Consider the following 23,544-nt stretch of genomic DNA (forward strand, 5'->3'; position numbering starts at 1 on the left):
CTCCTTTTCATCAAGGACAAAAAGCCGGAAAATTCAAAGTGTAGAGTCAACGGCCATGAAGATTTGAAAAATCCCTTAAATACCGTCGCATAGCTGATGCGGCGGGCAGAATCATTTTCAACTGCAGAATAAAATGCGATCAGCAGTCGCCATGCTGACCTACATATTCAACATATCGCAGTCTGTGATTCCGTCAAATATTTCTGGGAAACCTTTGGCTATTTCAAGTGTGTTCCGTTCATCAACCAACTTGACTTGGCTTGGATTTTCAGCAATATTCTGGATTTTCGCATCTTGCTGTAACTTGTACGAAATCGTACTTTTCTTAAGGCGTCGTGGTAAATATTTCCCGGGATCTATTCTGACCTTTGCCTTAATTTCTGTGCATTTTGTGGCATCGGTTATCTGTATTCCTGGTCTTTTTGGTTACACCGTTGCCTTCGATGTGTGGGTGTTTGGCGATACCAGCTGCATTATTTGGCAATATTTTGACTGGGTTATTAATCCTGTGACAACTGTATTAATTGCCGTAATCCATGCCAGCTCTATTCTTCGATTGTGCTATCCAGAATTGCAGCTGTCTTGGGCGAAAGAAATTATACTGGTACTGATTATTTTATTTATAAGCCATTTATCATTTTTGCCAGTTTACTGGACGCGTCAGTTTTCGCCCTGGTGGAACGGGAATCCGTTGCGATCCTGCGCGATGTCGACGTACCCGGACGTTGCCGGCTGGTCAGCGTATTACGTTCTCGGTGTGTATGTGCCGACGGTTGTCATTGCGGTGTGTGACGTGATTATTGCCTACAGTGGAATGACGGCAAGAAGTTCTGATATACTGAAAATCAAAGGTTTCTCCAGTGAAACGAATCTCGTGGAAATATCGCTGCCTAGCACGGTTTCATGGGGTCGAACCGTCTCAGTGGACAGCGAGTGTCATTTGCAGGTTAATGTTTCGACGGGCAGCCGAGTAAACCTGGTTCCGGTGGGAATACTGGGAATTATCTATCTGATTTTATGGTTGCCGTATCACGTGTACAGCGCCCTGGAAATGTATCTTAATGTGCAGATTTACTGGGCGGATGTGTCTACGTACTGGCTCAGTTATACGTCACTGATAATTCATCCGTTTATTTTGAAAAAGCTATGAAAAGTCTATTTTCTGGTTGCTTTTTAGTACTGTATGTCTTATGGGTGGAAATGAAAATAAAGTGAATCCCATGACAAAAACTGATGTTTTATTTTAAACTGTTGGGCTAAACCATAGCAGTACTATAAGTACTATTGACTATTAAGGCAGCAAAGCGAATTCGGTTGCGCAATACTAAGGCAAGCCGTTGTGTATATGCCAGATACTTCTATTGGTGGTATGTAAGTTTTTGCCTTAATAGTATAGTACTGTCATGGCTAAACCAATATAATGTGCGTAATATTGCGTGTTCGTTATCGCGTTCCCCCATATTTTACATCTACTCATCAATACTATTTAGGGAAACCTATCCTGCCAAACAAACAAATTATCTACTGTTGCACTGACGCATTTTAATTGGAAAGCGGCGCGTCATATAAGGCTTTTCGTATGGTGTACAGATAATGATTGTAATCGTCTTTAATAAACGTTGATGTTCTGCACTGCATATGAATTCTGCGGAAATGGTAGCCGCCAAAAGTTTTTATATCTCTTGATGAATAACAAATAATTGGTAATGATGTAATTCAAAGTATCTGCTAAGCGCGGCACCCTTTACAGCAGCGAACAATAAAACGAGTGATGGGCAAACCAAGACATATACCTAGATATATAGAACGATGCAGTACATGTACCCTGGGCTACGACAAAAACATCAATTAAATTATCAAACACTGTATAATAGTACACAACAGTTTATCGTTAAAAAAAGTCACCGAAATACGTCTGAGATTACAAAATTAATTTGAATAAAGTCATCCGTAATGTCCTTAAATGACATGTAGAAGTATGCCTTATATGTAACGTAAACGAAACAACATCCCGACTGCAAAAACAAAATGTATAAAAATTCACAACGCTCGCATCGTTAGTCCTGTCGAATCAGCCGTGGACGATAGTGCTTTCGAACTAGGTGCAATCACGTTATTTTCACACATATTCCGTCGTAGTAACCCGACACCTTCTTTTGCATTCTTCATGACGTCTTTATTCATCAGCAGTAGAAAAACCTATTTATACAAACAAAGTTTCTTAAAGAAACTTTAGCCAGAAGTCAAAATACTTACCGGACTTCCAGCGTATCCGATCTCTTGCAAAACCATGAACCAGCCCGCGCGTAGCTTATCCGCGAACCAAAACCGGGGAAATCCGTAAATTGTCACCATGAAGGGTATATAGCAAGCGACATACCACAAATACGAACCGAAAAGCAACCGGAACAGTTTAAACCGTTTTTTCTGCACCATGGTTATTCGACTTTCTTCTTCTTTTTGGCGATGGTTGATTACAATCGCGGCATACAGGAGCGCTTGCACTGCTAGCGGAAACCATATCCCCACAACGCCGTGCATGACGACCATGTTGTGATCGGTTACGCGGATGTATCCACAATCAAACTGTCGAAAACCAAAGTAACTCCCAATGCCCAGGAGCGCTGGGATTTCGATAGCGGCACTGATACACCACGAGGCCGTAATGAAACCGGCAACGGCCGCATTCGAAGAGATGAGACGATATTGGTGCGGGTAGATGATCGCGACAAATCGGTTGACGGCAAGAAATACGGAGCTCCATGTCTCCACGCAGATAAACAGTTGACAGAAGAAGTGCATCGCGGTACAGTTAATTCCAGTGATGGACACGCCACCCAGCCATACCACCCACCCTACAACAATGTAGAAGGGATTGCCGATCCCAGTTTGTAGGACATTCAGCAGCTGTTGGTGGGCGATTAAGATCCCGGAACCGGTGCGGAGATTCGGGCGCATGATGATCGTCAAAAACAGGGATGTGGATAGCAACACGCCGGTGGCGCCGGCAAAGGTGAACACCGACACCAGCGCGATAAGTTCTGTGCGGCGGTTCGGGAAAGATTGGGATAGGTTGCCTTGAATTATTGAGATATTCATATTGTGCTTCGGAAGAAAAAAACGTTACGACTTTACTAACGTTTTAACGCAATATGTCACTAGACACACTGCGTTAACGGCATTAATGAGCAATCCCATGAAATTAAATCCAGGCAAACCGAGCTCGTGAAGTGTGTTATCACATCCGGTGTTGGCTTGTTTGTTATCCTGGCTAGATCAGTCCGCAGCCATATATATGCCGTGTACCATTAGCTGTAATACATCGCCAACTGTCACTTGCAGACGTGTTTCGATGATCCACTTTACAGCTGAAATACGTTTCAGGAAAAAAATAATTCTGCATGTCCCGCGGCTTTAAGCTTATAATTAATACTGCAATCACGAGATAGCAATTAGCAATAGGATCAAGCAATACGATCACGATAATCTGACCTCTTGGTAAACGTTAATAGGATCAGTCGAAGATCAGAATTAGCAATGAAACGGCAGTAATTAGCAATAGGATCACGATAATCTGACCTCTTGGTAAACGTTTACCCGTATAAGTCGAAGATCAGAATTAGCAATGAAACGCCAGTGTGAAAGGATATTGTAAAATTGCGTGTTTATTCCTCACAATGTCTCACTCCCTCACGTGTTTATTCCTCACAAGGTCATCAGAGGTATGCGGCAGCCTTGGATACAAATGCAGCCAGTGGGCGTGGCAATGTTTTCATCTGACCCGCGGGAGGACTTTTATCGGTAAATTAGGATACTTCTGGGAAGGCAAGCACAGTCGGCTTGAAGGACGCTTTACAATTCCCGCTGCAGAGGCTGAATCTCACAGGTATGTTATTGACGGCAGCGTTACCGGTCGGCGGCGGTCGCTTACATACTGTACTGCACATAGTGGCTGCAACCAGCTAACTTGATGCTAAATAACACATAAGTACATCATATGACGGTAGCAATTCAATAGTACTGTAACTGTTATTAAATATAAATTTGTATTTGTGCATTAAAATGCATGTGCTGTGCTTTGTAGAAGTCCAAGTAGCTGTGCGTACGTCTGCACCGTATAGATTTTGGTATGGATGAATCGTAGGTATGAAAAAAGGCAACAATTACCAAACTCAAGAAACGGGAATCAGAAATTTGGAAGAAGGAACAGATCTTCGATACGCGAAACAAAATACAACAGCTAATTCAGTATATAGCTCTAGTACCCTGCATACGGGAACAGTATTAATATCAAAACATGAAGTGAAGAAGCCACAGGGTTAGATAACCTTAAATACATTTACATGTATTTTAGCGTGAAACTGCATTGTAGCAGTGTTATGTTATGCTTTCGGTGCCGTCCAATCGGCAAGCGGCGTAATATGAAGCTTCCGATGACCGTACCCTTTCGTGGTAAATAGTTTATCAGTATCTGGCACTGTACGTGCGAATGCTTGATGTCCGTCTTGCGAAACTTCCACAATTTGTTATATACTATGATTACTTAACGTAAAACAAATAGTGGTCGTCCAGCATGTTTTGTTTATGGATTTAATAAGCGTTTGCCAAATCGTGTGCTCGTGCATTGAGATCATCATTTGTTCCATAGCAAAACGTCGACAATAATGTATAATTGCAAAAGGCAAAGTAAGTTGTCCTTGAGAGTATTGCAGAGCCATGCAACAACGGACCAAAATAATTAATTTAACCAGACTTTAACAAATCAGGTTTTAACAAATCAGTCTCTGAAAAATATTTAAATTCTATAGAACTGATGGTGATCTTGCCGAATCCGCCACGGATGATGGTACTTTTGATTTCGAGCTGGGTCCAATCGAACTCATTTCACACATACTGCGTCTTATCACCCCGATCCCTTCTCTGGCGCTTTTCATGACGTCTTTGTTCATCAAAAGGAGAAAAACCTGTAAGAAAATATCAGTTTTTGATAAGGAGACGCTTGGTGTGGCTTAAGATTTTCATACCGGACTTCCAGCGTATCCGATTTCCTGCATTGTCAAAAACCAGCCGGCACGCAACTTATCAGCGAAGAAAAAACGGGGTAATCCATAGATCGTCACCATGAATGGCAAGTAGCAGGCAACATACCACAAATAAGAGCTGAACAACAACCGAAACAATTCAAACCGTTTTTTCTGCACCCTGGTGACTCGTCCGCCCTGATCTTTTTGGCGATGATTGATAAGAATAGCAGCATAAAGGAACGCTTGCAGCCCCAACGGAAAATAGATCCCCACAACACCATGCATGGCGACAATATTGTGATCGGTTACGCGGATATATCCACAGTCAAACTGCCGCATCCCGAAATAACTCCCGATTCCCAGGAGCGCTGGGATTTCAATAGCGGCACTGATGCACCACGCGGCCACTATAAACCCGGCAACGGCAGCATTCGATGAAATGTGCCGGTATTGGTGCGGGTAGATTAGCGCGACGAAGCGGTTAACCGCCAGGAACACCGAGCTCCATGTCTCCACGCAAATGAACACTTGACAGAAGAAGTGCGCAATGGTGCAGTCGATCCCGGTGATGGAGACACCGCCCAGCCACACGGCCCACCCAACGACAATGTAGAAGGGATTGCTGACCCCGGTTTGTAGAACATGCAGCAGCTGTTGATGGGCGATGAGGATTCCGGAACCTGTGCGCAATTTCGGGCGCGTTACGATGGTCAAAACCAGTGAGGATGATAAAACGACGCCGGTGACACCGGCGACGGTGAAAACCGACACCAGCGTTACCAGTTCCGGTCGACGGCTTCGGAAAGATTGGGAGAGATTGGCCTGGATTGCTGAGATATTCATGTTGTCGAGCCAGAGCCAGGAGATCAGGGGCTACATATTATATCTTAATACCATATTTTTCGCCACAGTCATTGCATTTGTGCTCTGACAGATGGCTGAGTATTCTGGCGACAATGAATGTGGCCAAGCGGAACTTCCATCATGCCATTACTGCAAACGGCACTGGAATATCACGATAAATCCGTTCTAGCAGCAGTAAGTCAAATCCTTCATTCCCTGATTCTTGCCAGCAAGTGGCGGCACATCTTAAAGTTGAATCAATTTGCTATAGTACTTGAAAACGTTTCCTTTTACATGCTCATGTTAAGCCGCAATTCTTTGCATACTTCGTGACTTCATGTACATTTGCGCGTGAACGGTGCAGACCAGATTAAACAATAAAACGGTAGCGCTACTGGAAAATTGCGTGTTTACCATATCCAGATTCCTCACTGTATAATCAGGGGAATGCGCCAACCTTTGGCCATTACATGCAGTCGGTTCTGGTTGATACAGCTTCCCTGCTTGCTGTAATACAACCCCGGCGAGGATATTTACTTGAGCATATTTATTACGGGAAGCCACACACGGCAGCTTCCAATTAGACGCCGGACACACGTCGAAGTCATCACTGCGTTGCGCTGTACATGGTTTCAGTTGAAAATTGGCGGTGATTGCCTTAATATGGAGCTTGTTGACGGTTGCAGTATATTAGGCAGCGATTCCGGTGGCCTACGTACACTGCATTCTTTATTGATATTTTACACGTGCTGCGAACGTGCAACGACGGCACAGCCGGTGTTGCACATACCTAGCTACCTAGTTATTATGTGCACATTCCTATAGCTTCCGATCATATGATTAACCGTGCAAGACTGCTTATCAACGGCCTTCTTAATTGGCATTATTAATGTATCTGTGCCAACAGATGTTCGGCTTGCTCGGTTACAAACTTAACGCCGGTTGTTAACCATAGAACTAGCAATTTTCCGGTGTCACTGGGAAATGGTGAAGTGGCATAAGCATAACAGTGGCATAAGCTGTAGCGTGTCCCATGGAAATGCTGGATTACTGAGACCGGAAAGGCGCGATATGGCATAGATTCAACTGAGCCCACACCGCACAATTAACCTCAGCGGTGTGTTGTCTCTGTCCTTGTCGAAAAGGTCAAAAACGTTGTTCTTCTCAGTTTCGGGACGATGTTCGAAACAGCTATGGTTCTGTGTGTTGGTTTATGCCGAGTAACTGTGTGATGCGCCGTGCTCCTCGAAATCAATGTCCGGGACATCATGTACAACTGTACATACAACGTTAAGTATGGTTTATCTTGCCAGTATAGTTAGGGAAAAAGTCAATTTAATACGTATATGAGCTAAGACGGGCTAATTATAAGATAACTTTAGGAAGTATGTAAGATTACGCATTTACGCTGGTTCCAAGTTGTTATATAACTTGCTGTTTTATGCAGTGATGCAGTATACGGCAGGCCATCTTGTCCGGACCGGGCCCAACCAATGGGCCGGGCCCAACCAATGCTAGCCAGTTTCATTTTCTAGCATATCCGGCTGGCGCCGACCGATTAATATGCATGATTTTCATAACAGCGAAACTAATGCCTCGACTGCTGATATTTTCTACCTTTAAATCAACGAATATCGCAAGTCAAAGAAAGATGGGAACTGTATTTCACAGTGGAATTCGCAAATTGAGAGGAAGAGTTTACAAGCTTCTCGAGGGATTAAGGGCGTAAAGGTACAGGCAGTACACACTACGCTCAACACTGGCATTAGAACGAGGCCACTACACAACACTACAGTTATCGCAATATTAATAATTTTTTTGCATACCTGCAATATTATGATTTCAAGTTCTGAAGGAAGTACAATGTTATGATTGACACAACAATGAAAATTTGGTAAATATAGATACATATAGATAGATATTTGTAAATACTCGTACATGTACATAGATATTTGATGTGCACCAGACATGCCTGATTCGTGAAATGCGTAAAAAATGTGACTTGGCGTGGCGTGGTATGGAGGCGAGCGTAACCCACAAATGTGCATGTTTCGCTGCCTTTATGCGTCCATAATTTCTTGACGAACTTGTACTTGACATGTTTTACATCGTTTACCGGAGGTACGTATATTGAAATTGTTTCCACGGAATAAATGAGGACGAACTGATGCTCCTGTGCTATGGCATTAGTGTAACCCGACCGGATACACTCATGTGCCATGTCGTTCTCCCTTGGCGTTGCCGGCTTATAAGGACATTAATTCAATCAATGTCAATTACTGACATAAAGCTTGCGCTTTGAATAGGAATGGATATATTTCCTGATGAAGTGATCTCAGGCGTGGGATGTGCGCATTGTGTACTAATGAAGGAAAACAAATGGTAGTAAATAGTTAAATTAATAGTAATTTCCATAGTAGCTATTTACCTTGGAAGGGTGAGCAGGGACGTACTAATCAATCACTTTTATTCATAAATCTACGAGTGGACGTGTCAGCGTCTCAAGGCTTAATATGCCCTTTCGGCTTCTGTATACGATGGACCATGTTCTAATAACACAAAACCGGCTCACCGGCTGATCGGCTTAAGTAAACCCAGATAAGTGAATGAAAGAGTAAATTTAATAAACGAATTGCCATAGCAACTAGGCAGAAGTACGATACTCTGTACTGTCCGCCACGAAAAATGCAACACGTAAATGAATTAACGGACGGAGAGCACTTCATCCCGTCTCACTACTACAGCACCGGATGTAATCGCTCATAGTAAATCAATATCCGCGTTCTTTAACTCAGTGAGCCTCGCCTTTTTCGAGTTTTCGTCGTACAAGTACTATGCATTCCCATTCAGCGTACGCAGCGCTACGTATTAAATAAAATTTGCTGTAGTAGATTTGTCTCATTAATTTTATTGTCTTCTCTGCCACATCGTAAATCGCCGAATATCAACGTTTCTATTCAGGCAAATCTGTCGCAAACCTTCTCCAACCGCCGCACTAAGCTGGTGGCGCTACTGGCGGTTTTCACAGTGGCCGGCGCTACCGGGATAGTTCTATCCACTATCCTCGTGTTGACCATTTTAATGCGCACGCATCTGCGCACGGGCTCCGGTATCCTCATTGTCAACCAGCAACTGCTGCACGTCCTGCAGACCGGATTCAGCAATCCTTTCTATACAGTGACTGGTTGGGGGTGTTCCTGGGTGGTTTCCCTGTCACCCTCGACTGCCACTTGGCGAATTTCTCCTCTCAGATATTTTAATTCAATTTATTTGGCATTAGCCATCAAAGGAATAGAAGAAAGTGGTATGTCCATCACAAGGGACAGCTGGCGTTTAGGTCCAGTCACAACGGGTTCCGCTGACTTTACTCACCAACTACGGATGGAGTATGAACGCATTAACCATTAACCAACAGCTGCGCTACAGTCAACCGTGGACAACTGCAGCATGTACTGGTTAACCGCTGTGACGCAGCTATTAACGGCACTGGCCACTGAGCAATCGAACGTAGATAGTTGGACTGCGCCACTGCGTTATGGTAGACACTCGATAGGTCGCATTGGCAAAATGAATTTCCTATTGACTCGAATAATCACTTTCCCTAAGTACATAAAAATACATAGAAATGCAGTACATAAAATACAGTAAATAAAATGTACATAAAAATGATTGAATTTTAAATCCTCCAGTATTCATCTGCGCCGAAACCTACCCGGTAGAGCTCTTTCTTTCTGGGCGTTAACCGTTTTATCGCTCTAATCTACCCGCATCAATACGGCAGAGTCTCTTCAAAAGCGGCCGTGGCCGGCTTCATTGCCGCCGCATGGTGCATCAGTGTCAACACTGATATCCCGGGTGTACTTGCAGAAAGAGCTGAGTTCGGGTTTCGTCCGCGGGAGGGAGATTGTGGCTATTTGCGCAGCGAGGATCACCGCAGGATCGTCATGCATGGCATCTTGGGTTGCTACCTTCCGTTGGAGGCGCAAGCGTTTCTGTATTGGATCATTCTGGTTAACTATAATCGAAAAAATTAGGACAGTCGAACCGCCGCTCTACAGAAGAAACGCTTCGATTTGTTTCGTCTGCTGTTTGGTTCGTACGTATGGCACAAGGTCCGTTATCTGCCGTTCCTGGTGTCCATCTACGTATTTCCCACTTGGTTCTTTGCGGGCAAGATGCGCATCGGATGGTTTATCGGATGGTTTTCCGCAAGAAATCGGCTATGGGGGCAGTCCGGTAAGTTGCATACCTTCATTTAAAGTAGCTGTTGTATTCTGTACTATAAATCTCAGGTATCAACTGCAGGTACATTAAAGTTCTCAGGTGTCGCATAAAATACTTTTCATCAACTTAATTTGTTTTTTGATAGGTTTTTCTCCTTCTAATGCACAAAGAAGTTGTGGCAAGCGCCAAACAAAGCGTGCGATCAATAAAGCAGACCTGCTGCAAAACCCAACTCGGTCATGCCCGACGGAAAAAAACCCCGCATCCACTTCTGATCGGACACAACCAACTGCACTGACTCTGAGAACTTTGTGACGGCTGTGTTTGTTTGGAAATCAGCCATCGTAGATTTCTTTTTCATCGACTGTAAAGACTTTATTCCATGTGGACTCGTTGTTTTTTCTTTATGGTGGTTCGATTTCATGTGGTTGCATAGCTGCACAATGCAAATGCACAAAAGCGCATATGTCCTTTTAGAGAAGGTATCAATAACCACTGGCGAACCCTATCTAGAAAAACCTGATCATTCTGATCATTGTGTAATAAGCAGAAAGGTATCAGGTATCATATCACATCAGAAAGGCAGAAAGATGTCGTATTATGAGAGGTGGCGAGCACAGAAACAGTTACAAAAATAAATTAGTCAAACAGTTAATACTAATTCAATAGAAAAGCGGCATCTCTAAATGCGACAGTTTCCTGTCGCGTCCCACGATTCGCTACCAACGCACTGGCTGCATACAAACATGCCGTTAGGATCCACCGTCTTCTTAATTTGCTGCAGCCGTGGATAATTACTGCCCCAGAACGCCTGCTGCCAATTCGGCTCCGTCGTGGACGCTTCGTTGAAGTACGCTCCGGAATCGGGGTACGCATCCCGCCATACTTGGGTCCCGCTTTCCAGGAGCCCCTTTACAAACGCAATATCCTCTTCGGAGGTACTGCCGTCCCATCCGGTCACCAGGATGGCGTGCCAGCCGGATTTCCGCCATGCCGGAGTTACGGAAGTGTCTGCGGCGTGCGGATTGTTGCGGACGCCGTTGCCGTTAATATGCAGGAAACCGAATGTGGCAAGCTGGCCCAGTTTGGATGCACCTGCGAGAATGGTCTGCGCGGTGGTACGGGACTGTACAAGAGAAGTGACTGGGATCAGTCGGCTCCCGAGGGCCACGCGCGATCCAGCGTAGAAACCGTCGTAAATGCCGGTGGTATCGCTCCATGAGCGCCAATCCTGCCGCAGAAACCACGAAACCGGTTTAACAGTAAGACCCCTCGCCACGCACTTTAAATACGCTCTATAAGATAAAGTGTTGGAAGTTCTGTAAAACGGCATCTGCCAATGGGACAGCGCATAATATTACAGAGCGTTACAGAGTAACGCGACCACAAACCAAAACCTTGCAAGTTCTTCAAAACTCGAATCTATACTGGAATTTATTTTCACAACAATTTTCCAACTGCCAACGTGCTGACAATCCACCGGTAAGGGGGTGGGATCAAAACGTTACAGAACTTCCGGCACTTTATGGTACAGAACGCTTTTAAAGTGCGCAGCGAGAGGGCCTATTACTGCCAAATCAATGAAACGTAGAGCAGAGAAAGAAATACTGGTACGAAAACATACCTGCCGCAGAAAGACGTCTGCGCACTGCACAATGCATTTCACAATGCAACACCCAGTTTAACTACTACTGTATTTAGTGAAAGACACTGTCCGAACTGCACACGGTGGCAGTTTCGGCATCAGACTGTTTCACAAAATGTCGTTAGGAAACGACCTGTATCAGTCCATTTAAAAACGCTTTTCAAATTTTAGTTCAAACCTTGCGGGGTTGCTGAAACCCGACCCTGGAAGTAAAAATTGAATGGGTAGCACTGCTCGTACAGAATGACATAGAACTGCAGTATATCGGTAGACCTTTTTGCTCAGTCTACCGTCCTCGCCCAGAAGCTTGTTCAACGTAACCCCCAATTAACGACTGTATCTAGCATTGCGAAGCGCCGCGTTATATAGGCCGGTATTCCCTTAGGAACCTATTTTGCGCCCTGTTCTTTCCAGCAGATACCCACGGTCGTATGCATGCACTGAACAACACAACACATTGTTACTACTGTATACGTACCTCTAAACGGTCGTAATGTTTATAGTAAGTGCCGACGTTGGCAAACGGTCGAGCTAGGACTCTCGATGCCACTTCCATATCGGTAAATTCCTTCAGCAACTGGTCGAAAGGCGGCGACGCTCTTGTGCTCCCCGCATCCGCCAGTTTCAAGAACATGAAGCTGAAACCGAAGGCGGGGTTGTAGAAATGGTAGCCGCCCCACCCAGCGGCATCAAAGCTGCGGTATACCGCGCGAAGATTTCGACCAGATCTTCCAGCACTTGATTACTCAACACACCGCTTCCGTTCGTCGCTGTGATGATCAGCGAATATGTGTCGAATCCGTTGGGGCCGGATGCAGCTGGTACGTAATGGAGGTCACGACACCGAAAGTCCCGCCGCCACCGCCGCGAAGTGCCCAGAAAAGATCCTTGTTCTGGCAAGAGTTGGCGGTGAGCAACTGCCCGTCGGCGGTGACGACGGTCATCTCGAGAACATTGTCCACCGCCAGACCAAACACCGTGGAGAGGATGCTGTGCCCACCGCCCAGGGTGTAGCCACCAGCGGCGCCAATGTCTATGCAGTAGCCGGCAACAATACAGTACTTTCCGTTGAAATCTTGGTCGACCTGAATTCAGTAATGGTATTAAAAATTTAAAAATTGAACCAATTTATTATTGCGGCTACACATGGCAATGGCAGAGGGCGGTACCTTGATGGTTGTGCTGGACTTTTTCGCACACTTTTTATCATAATTTTCAGTTTTATCCTTTATAAAGAATTTTGTTAATATTTATAAAATTTGAGGTAGGTAAATACTAAATTTTTTATCACGTATTTACTATAATTATTTCTAATTAAATTATGTTCAGTATGTGTAAAATTTTAAATAATACACAAATACTGAACATAATTTAATTAGAAATAATTATAGTAAATACGTGATAAAAAATTTAGGTAAATACTAAATTTTTTATCACGTATTTACTATAATTATTTCTAATTAAATTATGTTCAGTATTTGTGTATCATTTAAAATTTACAACAATATTTTAGTAAAATTTTATTTTGCTCAGCGTATGCTTATACTTATTATTTGCACTGGTTTACTGCACGCTTTACCAATTAAAGTACCTTTGGATAAACATCGTCCCAAGTCTTTCCACCGGTGACCGTAATAACCGGATCCACAGTTTGACTGCTGGCATCACATCCACTAGGCGTAAAGGTCATCTTCGTCTCCAGTTGTCCCTGGAAGTTGTGCAGCCAGATCAGCAGTGCGCCGGGTGCGGTGCTACGTCCGAAATAATCGTGTCCGGTACTCTTAATGACCACCCGCAGATTGTGCTGACTGGCAAAGGCCAATGCTTTCTGGATATCATCGGGAACATGGACATCTACGGCAAAGGCGGGCGTACGGCCAAACTGGCACTGCATGTTCCATTCATTAGCGCCTTCGAGTGTGCAGCGTTGATTGCCGAGATCTTCCCAGTTGAAGGCTTGCATGCTGCCGGCCTTACCGATCAGGAAACCCGGGCGGTTGTAATATTTTTGGATCTGCTGGCAGTCTCGGGAATCGTATCCGGCGCCGGCATAACAGGGATATGCTGCATAACCGCAAGGTTATATTCATTTAATTTCAAGCGGTCATCATGGACTATCCTGCAACAACAACAACGGTCATCATGGACTATCCTGCAACAAAACGACTAAAGGACGATGGGCGAGACATAAAGAAATGAACAGCATCGCGAAAAACTGTTGTGAAAGCGCTGGTTTTCCTTGTGAGATCGAACCGAACGGCTTGTCATCAACCACCGCAAAAAGACCGGACGGGATGACACTGATACCAGTTAGACAAGGAAAACCGATCGTTTGGGATGTAACCAGCTGGTGTACGGTTGCTGACTCTCATGTCACTGGAAGCTCCAAGAAATGTGGCAGCGTAGCCCAGCTGGCTGAAACTGCGAAGCGTGGAAAGTATTCGTTTTTGGAATACGGATATCTTTTCTACCCTCTAGTAATGGAAACCCTTGGAGTATTTGGTCCGGCTTTAAGTGAATTTTTACATTTTATGGGTCGCAAAATTCGGGATTTGACAGGAGAAGCGCGTTCTACCGCTTTCCTTAAGCAGCGATTCAGCCTTGCTGTTGTCAAAGGAAATGCTACGGCTGTTTTGAGTACGTTACCTTTTAACCCGAGGGAGGACCGGGAATTTGGTTGTTTTTTTAATGTTTAAATTCTAACGATTAAGTGGGGTGTCAGCGCATGCATCTTTTGTTATTTGGGTGGCTATTGCCAATAAAGAATTTCAAGCTAAACGAAAGGTGTATGATAAAAAATTATACCGGTTGGATGCGGGACGACGAGACGTCCGCTTATGGACGCGTTCAGGGCGGTCCATTGGCCATCAGTTGGCCAGCAGGGACTTCCGGGAAGACAGCGACATTGGCTACTGGTGGTGTTGTAATTTTGTGCTGATATTAGCGTTGTATAAATCTGAAAAGAGAAGCAATGCAAATAATACAAGTAGTCAAATTTGGAAATAATGCAAACAGTTGTCAAGCTATAGAAAAAAAAAGAATGGTTTAATAAGATAATTGCTGTCGTACCAGAGTCAATGCAGTCGTAAGGAAATATAATCGACAGAGGAGCAGCTGCCGTTGCATTACTGATGATTTAAAAACTTTCTGTTATCAGCGTTGTATCCGGTAATTCCGTCGCCAAATTCTCTAAATTCATGGACTTGCTCAGAAACGCTTTATGATGGCCATGTGTGTAATGTGTAAATTACACTTGAGATATTAACCTTGAGAACTTTACCAAACCTGTTTATACAGCACAACCGGAAGTCGCACCGTCCCGCATGTAAAGTCGGAACTACGGAAGCTAAAATCTTATCGTTCTATTAACGTACCGGCATGAATGAAAATTTCACGGTGATACATAATTTAAAGAAATCACATAATATAAAGCGACACTTGGACAGCAAAATATGAATCACAATGTCGTGTAACGCAGTGTTTACAGCAGACCAACAGAAACGTGCCAGGCTAACGGACGATAATAAGTTCGAAAGTAATAATATTATCATACAAGATATTAATGATTTATGTGTTTGCTAGCAAGTGTATAGTGTACACTGTAATTTGTACGCAAACATATATATTTTTTCATATTGTATCGCTCTGAGTCCGCAGCGATATCACCGTTATATATGTATTCCATTAGAACCAATGTACATGTAAAGAAACAGTAGGGTAGCAGTTTCCAAAGCTAAAAAGTATTTTTCCATAATTGGGTTTTAAAGACAAAAGCAACATGATGTCGTATCTACAGCCTACATGTACAGGTAACACATATATTTGCAATAGCATACAACAACAACACTTCTGCTATATTTTTCGTGTCAAAAACACTGCATTTGATAACACAGATCGTTATAATTCGAAAAAATATGTTAAATAAAATAGTTATGCTGGAACGTTCTGTACAATTAGGTGCATGTTTGTGATCACTAAATTACTTACTTGGATAAAAAAGTTGATTTGCACCGGTAATTTATTTGTGCTGCTAATAAAATTACTCGCTAAGCATATTTATTTTTAACGTCATCCCAATCGTCATATATGTCGTCATAGTATGCATGATGTAACACCGATTATTCTGTACCTATGTCGATAATCTGTTTACGATGCAGCACGATAAGCAGTGATATAATGCGGTAATTCCCGTAAGCAGCCGCGTATCCATCTGCTCACTCCTGCATCAACAGCAGCGTGAACATTTAATTAACACGATCGGATAGAGCGCATTATCCGGCTGGGCTGTATATACTGTGCCCGGGCGGATAATGCGCATTGTGCCGGTATACCCGGCACAGCTAACGGGCAGTGGATTAGGCGGCGTATAACAGAATGCTCCATTGATCACTGCCCATCTGATCGGGAAGAGGCAGCGGGAGAAGTGCCTCCAAAGGCAACAGATGTCCCTCTCCTCCGTTTCCAATCCGTGACATTTGCTCTCCACCGTGGAGAGAGGATAATGTTTGTTATGGGCAAACTTTTCAATCCGTTCACTGGCTGCACTTTACCATTTATAATTTCTGAGATTGTGTTTGTGTTGATGCTGGGTGAAGGAAAACATTGTGTCAAGTTGTGTATTTTTGCACAATGACACTTTCCTGATTCAAACTTCATCTTCTTCTCGAATTCAAATAATCATGCTATATTTCATATCATGTTTTAGTATTTATGGCTTTAGCCCCAATAAAGATAATTATTACAACAAGCGATAATTTTAATATTTGAACTATTAGTGATTATGTTATTGCTACAAGCATTTTTTTTTCGAACTTAGAATCATTTGAAGTTAAGTAAACATTTTGCAATAATAATTAATGTAATAATTGTAATATTAGGCACTAGTTTCCATATGATATTTTTTGCGTATGAACGAGCAAAAATTATTCATGAATAGAATTTACTGCATTTGCTAAATTGAATTTTAAGAAATTACTACGCATAATTTTGTTTATCGAAAGCAATTGACAACACGTTTAACGGTTTAATCCATCTTTTATTTTTCAGATAATAATGCAACGGCGTAGGATTACTGCATTTTTCTCTTAATCAAGATAAAATACGCTGATGTCATAATGATTATAAATTGGTTGTTATTAATTTCCGGCACGGGCCCGAATTATCGACTGAATGGGGCGCTGGTCCATCGTTGACCCATTGTCACATCAGCCCGTAATCCGATGATATATTGACCATCCGCGTCCGCCCCTTGATCGGTTATACGGCCCGTGCTAATCAGATTGGATAATGCGGCCATTATAACAAGTGGGCACTTGTGCCGGTGAACGGCGGGCCGGGCGACTATACGGCAAACTATGCCATATGGCACACAAACAGCCACAGCAGGAGCGGCAATGGATACGCTACTCCATTGTGTACGAGTCTGTCGCCGGTGCACTGCCTGACAGACAGCGGGACAGACAGAGTGAAGCCGTCGCGGCAGATTGGCGTATCACGATGCCCCCGCGTCAGCCGTGTTAAGCGTTTACATATTCCGCAGTCCACAATTACTGACCGCCGCACTTGCCATTCGACAATCTCCGCCGGCGGTTAACTCACCAATCTGCTATCATTTTAAACTTGCTCGAGTTAAAATTTCTATGATCATTTTCGCCTTCGATTTTGTAATTAAATTAAACATGCCCTCTTTCGTTAAATCTCCGCATTAATTTATCGCTAACTGAGTATTCCGAGCGTGACCTTTTTCTTAATGTTACGTATTTGATGGACAGGAATGACGGCAGATTTCGGTCAAAATGGACAGCCCAAGAAGAAGCGCGGACCGAAGAAGAAAGTGTGGCCCGCACAGGTGCGGCAGCAGCGGCAAATGGCCCGCCGGAACCGCGCTAACCACCGCGAACGCCAGCGGATGCACGGCCTGAACCGGTCACTGGATCTCTTGCGTAATGCCTGTCCGCTCTTTGCCAACCAGCGCCTGAGCAAGATCGATACGCTGCGTCTGGCCCGCAACTATATTAAAGCGCTCTCGCAGATCCTGGAGAACGGGAAGCAGCCGGATATGCTGGATTATGCGCGGACACTGACCAAGGATTTATCGCAAGGGACCATCAATTTAATCGCTGGACATTTACAGGTTAGGCTGACCTTTCATTTGTTATCCAATCACAGCTGGCAGGAGCAGAATAGCGCTAGAGTTATAATTTAGTAACTTCAATGATTTTTTTTAATTCCACAGGAACAGAATTATGATAGGTATTTTTCATTCCTGGTGAACAACAACATATGCATAAACTGTTGTAAATCAGTGTTGCGTTTTTCCCTATTTTATAAATATTGTGGTAGGATCTTTGTTACTAATTTCTAAAGATTTCAGTACTTTATCTTGGATTACATACAGAGTATAGAAATTAATGCAATAATGGTAGTCCTATCGATTTGAGCACCCATTATTTTTTGACTTTTTAGTTGTGGCCCACAAAAACTCTTCTTACAAACCTTCTTGCTTTATTTTTGCGAAAACGACTCGCTCTGTTGCGTTGATGATAAGAAAAAAAAGCGTGTTGTGAAACGTTTCTAATGATTACCAGAGAATGTTTTTTAACCAGTTGCAGCTGTGCGTACTCCCTTATTGTTACAGCCATTGCACTACAAAACTCTGCTATAATATCATATTACTCTGAAGGTTCAACTACGAAGTAGTGCCGAGGTTGTGATTTTCTACAGGTATCTCCTCATCTTCTTTGGTATTCCGAGCACGTTCTGTACACTTCCGACCCTTTCCTGTATCCTCCCACCCTTCCTACCGCTCCATCTTCCTTCCCCTTCTATCCGCAGCCCGATGCGCCACCGCACTTCCGCTGTAATCCGTCCAGCAGCCACGCGGCTGACCAGCTGATGCAACCGGCTGTCTATCCATCCGACGCCTTTGACACGCGTCTCCTCCCCGTCCACGCCGCGCCGTCCAATCAGCACGCCGCGTTCCCTTATCGCCACTGATCGTTCCCCGTTTATTGCGGCGGTATATGGCCGCACGCTAATTACTGTGTGTGATTGATGATGTGCTGTATCGGTGACACTTCTGATCTAGTCAGAATAGCCTGACTGTATGTCATGAGGTAGTAGTGGGTTAATGACGAGTCAATAGGGTGACAGTATTATTCCCTAATTAAACCCGGGCTACGCTTAATTGTTCCTGGTCATTAAATATGGATATGTATGGCGTGCGAGCGTTTTATGCTGCTACAGCGTTCAGCTAATGAACAGATGGGATCACGAGGCCTGTGCTTGGTGGAACTTGGGTCATCCAGTGGCATTTTATAACTGTCGCAGAGTGCCGCTGGTGTGTTAACTATGCTTGCCTTTAACAATCGCAAACAAATTCAACTAAAATATTTACATAAAGTATGATCACGTAAGGCTGTAGAAGCTAAAAGAATCAATAAAATAAAAACCAAAAGATAAAATAGCGTAGAAAACATCTACAATGAAATTTAAAACTATTTTTACTTTAATGAAATGTAGAATTTTCCAATCAACGTTAAAACGATCAACGTAAAATAAAAAAATTTTGCTATAAAGTCACTACGGGCGAACCGCTGTACAAGCCCGCTGATTTACTTTCTGCCTAATTATAAACATACAGAGGTACAGCGAGAAATACAGATTACTTGGTTGCGCGAATGTCCATACCAAGGCCCGCCCCGCCACATTTTTTACGGGTTGGCATGGCTGATATACACGTCAAATATTGATACCGTGTAAACATATTTATCGCAAAATCAAAGAAATTATCTATCAGATTTATTTGTCATATTAAGCCATTGTAAAATAAATTTATCGTTGCGTATTGTGGTGTTGTGGCTGCTTTTTAAGCGCCAGCATCGCGCTTAATGTGTACTGTGTACCTGTGGTATACCTTCACGCAAATTGATCACCCGTATTCGAAGCGCTGAAACTCGACAGACTCGGTTGGATAGTGTTTGGCTGCAGTAAGGTACCTTGTCTCGTGTTCAAAGCAAATTATTTCATCTAGCCATAATAATGAGATATCTGGAATTTTCGTAAATTGCCTCGGTAAGAAAATACTCGCACTAAAAGAAATAGAAGGATGCTGACGCAGTCTCAACAGCCATATATGCAGATACGAAAGAAAAATTCAATCCTAAGGAAAGGTTAACATGTGCTTCAGCAAATGAATGTAGTAAAGGTCACTTGCCTGCCCTCTGCGTTTGCGTTTTAGCCTGCGGCAACAAATTGGTCGGAGTGATGAAATATAGCGGTTTTATGTCGCTCGAATTTCAGGTGGCGCGTAATCATAACGATGCCGTTTTATGGACAAGCTATCCTTCTTTTAGCTTGAAATTAGTTCGAGGGATTTCGCCTGAAAATTTTCACTACTAAAATGTCTTTCAATTCAACCCTTTCATCAAAGAATTCAACATCCGCTCACTCGGCATCTGTGTACCGCGTATTAAGCAGTGTCGAAGCGGTACTATTCCCTGTAGAAACCGCGTACATTACCGTTATCGTCATCGTTTTTTTTCTGCATAAAGCACTGCGTACGACGTTCAACGTGTATTTGATCAACATTATGCTGAGTTACGCCATAGATATGTTTTTGAAGAGCATTACGCAATGGCACCTTCTGGCGGTGGGCTTACAAACGGAGACCAGGGGTACCTGGTGTGCCACGAACATGCTGCACACATGGATTACACCTCAGCTGTATGTCAGTGGACACGCTCTGCTGGCCATCAACCGCATCTGGGCGGCGACCTTCCCTGTACTGTATCGGGCATGCCATACCAAGCGGCTGGCCATAGCCAGCTGTGCAGTAACCTGGGTGATAGTGCTGGCCACGCGCTTGCCGCATTTTGTGGTGGGTGTACAACAAGCGCTGTGGGAGGGCGCCAATCCGACAACGTGCACGTATCCCATGCACGTTTTCCCGATGTATTTTTCGTTTTTGCGGTACCTGGGTATTGCGACGTGGCTGGCTACGTGTGGATCTATGCCGATTGTCCTGATTATGAGGCAGATACGACGCCGGCATTTTTTGTCATCATTGCCAGGTAAAGAAACTAATTTTGCAACGTAATAAATTTTGTACCACGAATAATCAAGCAAGCGAGCGAAGCGAGCTTGCGTTATTATAGATGAGATTTGAGTTTTCTGTGACACGGAGACCTCGAACCCGGGTTCCTGGGTTCGCCACTTAGTTTCTGCTGCTAACCTATATATCTCGACACGCTGAGTCGAATGGCATCGAGGAACCCAAGAACCCGGGTTCGAGGTCGCTGGGTCCCGGAGGTCGCCACCGGGATTTCGCACTTTTCTGGTACAGTTTAATGTGGCGAGTCTAACCGAAATACCCGGGGTCGAGGTCCCGGGTTCCCCGAGGTCGCCACCGGGATTTTGCACATTTTTGGTACAGTTTAATGTGGCGAGTCTAACCGAAGTACCCGGGTTCGAGGTCTCGGGTCCCCCGAGGTCGCCATCAGGATTTTGCACTTTTTTGGTACAGTTTAATGTGGCGAGTCTAACCGAAGTATCCGGGTTGGTTTGTAAATGAGTTTTGAAGTACGAAAAGGATAATCTAGGATTTTAATATGCTGCTTTTGCAGAAGTTGTATGTAGCTTATGCACTGCTTATATCCTTAACAAATCGATAAAAGGGCAGCGCAGACCACTCTGTACTGAAAAAAAGTGTAAACTCTAACCTTCTCCAGAAACGGTGAACAATGACTACAGCTCAATTCATAACCTGAAGATTTTGCATCTAAAGCCACATAGTGCCATGTGGAGATATTGTGCAGCATCATTTTGATGTCCCCAGATATAAGATTTGAATAAACGTTTTAATAAAGATTTCGAAGTCCGTGCACGGTCCGCGGACTTCGAAATCTTTATTAAAACGTTCTGAACGAGCGCTTAATTTAAATTGACCGTACAAAATAAATTAATTAGGAAAACAAATTAAATATTTTTAAGTCTACTTGATTTTTCCCCATTATTTCAAAACACTTCTTAAGTATTTTTAAACATTTCTAAGAATATTTCCAAATATAATTAAAAAATGTTAGTAAGAATAATTCTGAATACTGCTAAATTCTTCTAAATTGCTCTAAAAATTTCTAACATATTCTCAATTATTTCTAATATCTTTATATGTATTTCTAAGTGTTACTAAAAAAATTATTTCTAAAAACATTTTATATATATTTCTGAAAATATTTCTACATATTTTTAAATATTGCTAAATTCTTCTAATATGTTAAATACATTTACAAATAATTCAAATATTTCTTGATATTTCTTAATATTTCTTAATATTTCTTAATATATTTCTGAATATCTTTATTTTAAATTATTTCTTGATTTATTTCTGAATACTGTTAAATATCGTTAAAAAACTTTTTAAGTATTTCTAAATATTTTTAGAAAATGCTAAATTCTTTGAATGTTTTTAAATATTTCTAAATATATTTCTAAAGATGCCAAATATTTCTATTTATATTTCTAAATGATTTTAGAAATAATTCTAGATTATTTTAAAAATATTTCCAACAAATTCCACATAAAACTTGCTTTAAACATTGCTAAATTCTTGCTAAATATTTCTGAAAGTATTTCTAAATATTTGTATGTAATTCTGATTATATTTCTAGAAATTTTTCAATATTTCTGAATATTTTTCGATTTATTTTTGAATATTTCCGGATATTTTTAAGGAAACCTTTATAGGCAACCCTAAAAACCCTTGTTTATTATAGGCACCCCTTTTCGCAGAGTGTTTATTATAGGCACCCTTTCTGAATTAATAATTATGATGTCTGATATTATGTGAACGTAATATATTCCGACATTAAATCATTATTGTTTTATACTGTTGTTAAATTGTTATGAACTTGAAAGCTTACCATGTGCAAAAGGTCAGTGTTAAGAATAATGTTTAATGGAAGGTGCAATCGAAACTTCTGATTCAGAAGTCGTTATCACTGATAGAGTATTCCCATTTCTCGAAAATATCGAACACTAGAAGTATGCAAACCCTTCTTTCAAGGAATTCGAGAAAGATTTTCAGGCATTTTCTTGTCGACTCACTTGGCAGACCATTTCGTACAATGAGTTATGTCCTATTTAAATTGGATGCAACTCGCCGTACGAAAAAAATGCCAAGTTGACTCGACAGTACAAATATAGTGCGTCCCAGTTGCATATATCCTTGGGGTATATCTTACGTTAGATAACATCGCAACCTTGACGTCGTGGTAGTTATTAAGATTGTTTGAAAAATGATAATGATGATATTTGCGTTATTCCACATTCTACATTATGTACAACAATTTTACAAATCTTTGCCCACTTTCAGCACTTCCCCACATTGGGGGTGGCATCTTGATTCTTAATCATCCGTAATATGTTCTGCTGATTTGTTTTTATTGAGAAAAATTGAATTAAAAACTGAGAAAATATTAAATAATCATGTTTATTGATAGCAGTTAGTTTTCGAATAAAACAAAGAATTTAATGCTGTCGGTATATCTCCGATATATCGGTGCAATACTATAATTTCGCACAAAGTAACTGAGGCTTGCAGTCGTATTAAATGTTGTCATAATATTATTATGTACCACGGAAAATATTACTCTTAAAAAAATAATTTTGAGACAAGTCATTACTTGCATTAACACTAAAAACCTACACTAAAATGTCGGTAGGAATCATCATACAGTGTTATTGGGTTTAAACATTAACATACTATTAATTTTGCACGTTGTTTCGTGCGCCATTTCTTTTGTTTATTTG

The 23,544-nt window shown here is 42.4% G+C and overlaps 4 protein-coding genes and 1 long non-coding RNA gene across 5 annotated transcripts; 2 read left to right on the forward strand and 3 right to left on the reverse strand.

Annotated features, from left to right (window-relative positions):
* Positions 1-2,040: 2,040 nt before the first annotated feature.
* Positions 2,041-3,099, reverse strand: LOC129596943 (uncharacterized). The gene is made up of 2 exons (XM_055494349.1): positions 2,257-3,099; positions 2,041-2,199 (listed from the first exon to the last, which is right to left on the reverse strand). Exons 1-2 carry the CDS (start codon positions 3,097-3,099, stop codon positions 2,041-2,043), a joined length of 1,002 nt encoding a protein of 333 aa, XP_055350324.1.
* Positions 3,100-5,018: 1,919 nt separating this feature from the next.
* On the reverse strand, positions 5,019-5,867 carry LOC129596945 (5-hydroxytryptamine receptor 7-like). Its single transcript, XM_055494350.1, has one exon. The coding sequence runs from the start codon at positions 5,865-5,867 to the stop codon at positions 5,019-5,021; it is 849 nt and encodes a 282-aa protein (XP_055350325.1).
* Positions 5,868-9,248: 3,381 nt separating this feature from the next.
* LOC129596961 (uncharacterized) lies at positions 9,249-10,722 on the forward strand. The gene is made up of 3 exons (XR_008691500.1): positions 9,249-9,405; positions 9,735-10,103; positions 10,237-10,722. It is a non-coding gene; the product is annotated as an uncharacterized LOC129596961 (long non-coding RNA).
* Positions 10,723-10,773: 51 nt separating this feature from the next.
* Positions 10,774-17,032, reverse strand: LOC129596946 (uncharacterized). Its single transcript, XM_055494351.1, has 6 exons — positions 16,969-17,032; positions 13,328-13,800; positions 12,562-12,821; positions 12,215-12,431; positions 11,716-11,739; positions 10,774-11,322 (listed from the first exon to the last, which is right to left on the reverse strand). The coding sequence occupies exons 1-6, from the start codon at positions 17,030-17,032 to the stop codon at positions 10,774-10,776; spliced, it is 1,587 nt and encodes a 528-aa protein (XP_055350326.1).
* Positions 17,033-17,509: 477 nt separating this feature from the next.
* LOC129596947 (neurogenic differentiation factor 1-like) lies at positions 17,510-18,732 on the forward strand. Its single transcript, XM_055494352.1, has 2 exons — positions 17,510-17,869; positions 18,460-18,732. Exons 1-2 carry the CDS (start codon positions 17,510-17,512, stop codon positions 18,730-18,732), a joined length of 633 nt encoding a protein of 210 aa, XP_055350327.1.
* Positions 18,733-23,544: the final 4,812 nt, after the last annotated feature.

The sequence above is a fragment of the Paramacrobiotus metropolitanus genome, unplaced genomic scaffold (genome assembly GCF_019649055.1).
Source record: "Paramacrobiotus metropolitanus isolate TYO unplaced genomic scaffold, Prichtersi_v1.0 Parri_scaffold0000098, whole genome shotgun sequence".
NCBI classification, from domain to species: Eukaryota; Metazoa; Tardigrada; class Eutardigrada; order Parachela; family Macrobiotidae; genus Paramacrobiotus; species Paramacrobiotus metropolitanus.

Coding starts and splice junctions, on each gene's coding strand:
- LOC129596943 (XM_055494349.1), bottom strand. CDS start 3,099: ATGAATATCTCAATAATTCAAGGCAACCTATCCCAATCTTTCCCGAAC. Junction 2,200..2,256: donor TCGGATACGCTGGAAGTCCG/GTAAGTATTTTG, acceptor TTGTATAAATAG/GTTTTTCTACTGCTGATGAA.
- LOC129596945 (XM_055494350.1), bottom strand. CDS start 5,867: ATGAATATCTCAGCAATCCAGGCCAATCTCTCCCAATCTTTCCGAAGC.
- LOC129596946 (XM_055494351.1), bottom strand. CDS start 17,032: ATGGCCGCATTATCCAATCTGATTAGCACGGGCCGTATAACCGATCAA. Junction 13,801..16,968: donor TCAAGGGGCGGACGCGGATG/GTCAATATATCA, acceptor GCGGTTATGCAG/CATATCCCTGTTATGCCGGC. Junction 12,822..13,327: donor GGGACGATGTTTATCCAAAG/GTACTTTAATTG, acceptor TACTGAATTCAG/GTCGACCAAGATTTCAACGG.
- LOC129596947 (XM_055494352.1), top strand. CDS start 17,510: ATGACGGCAGATTTCGGTCAAAATGGACAGCCCAAGAAGAAGCGCGGA. Junction 17,870..18,459: donor TAATCGCTGGACATTTACAG/GTTAGGCTGACC, acceptor GATTTTCTACAG/GTATCTCCTCATCTTCTTTG.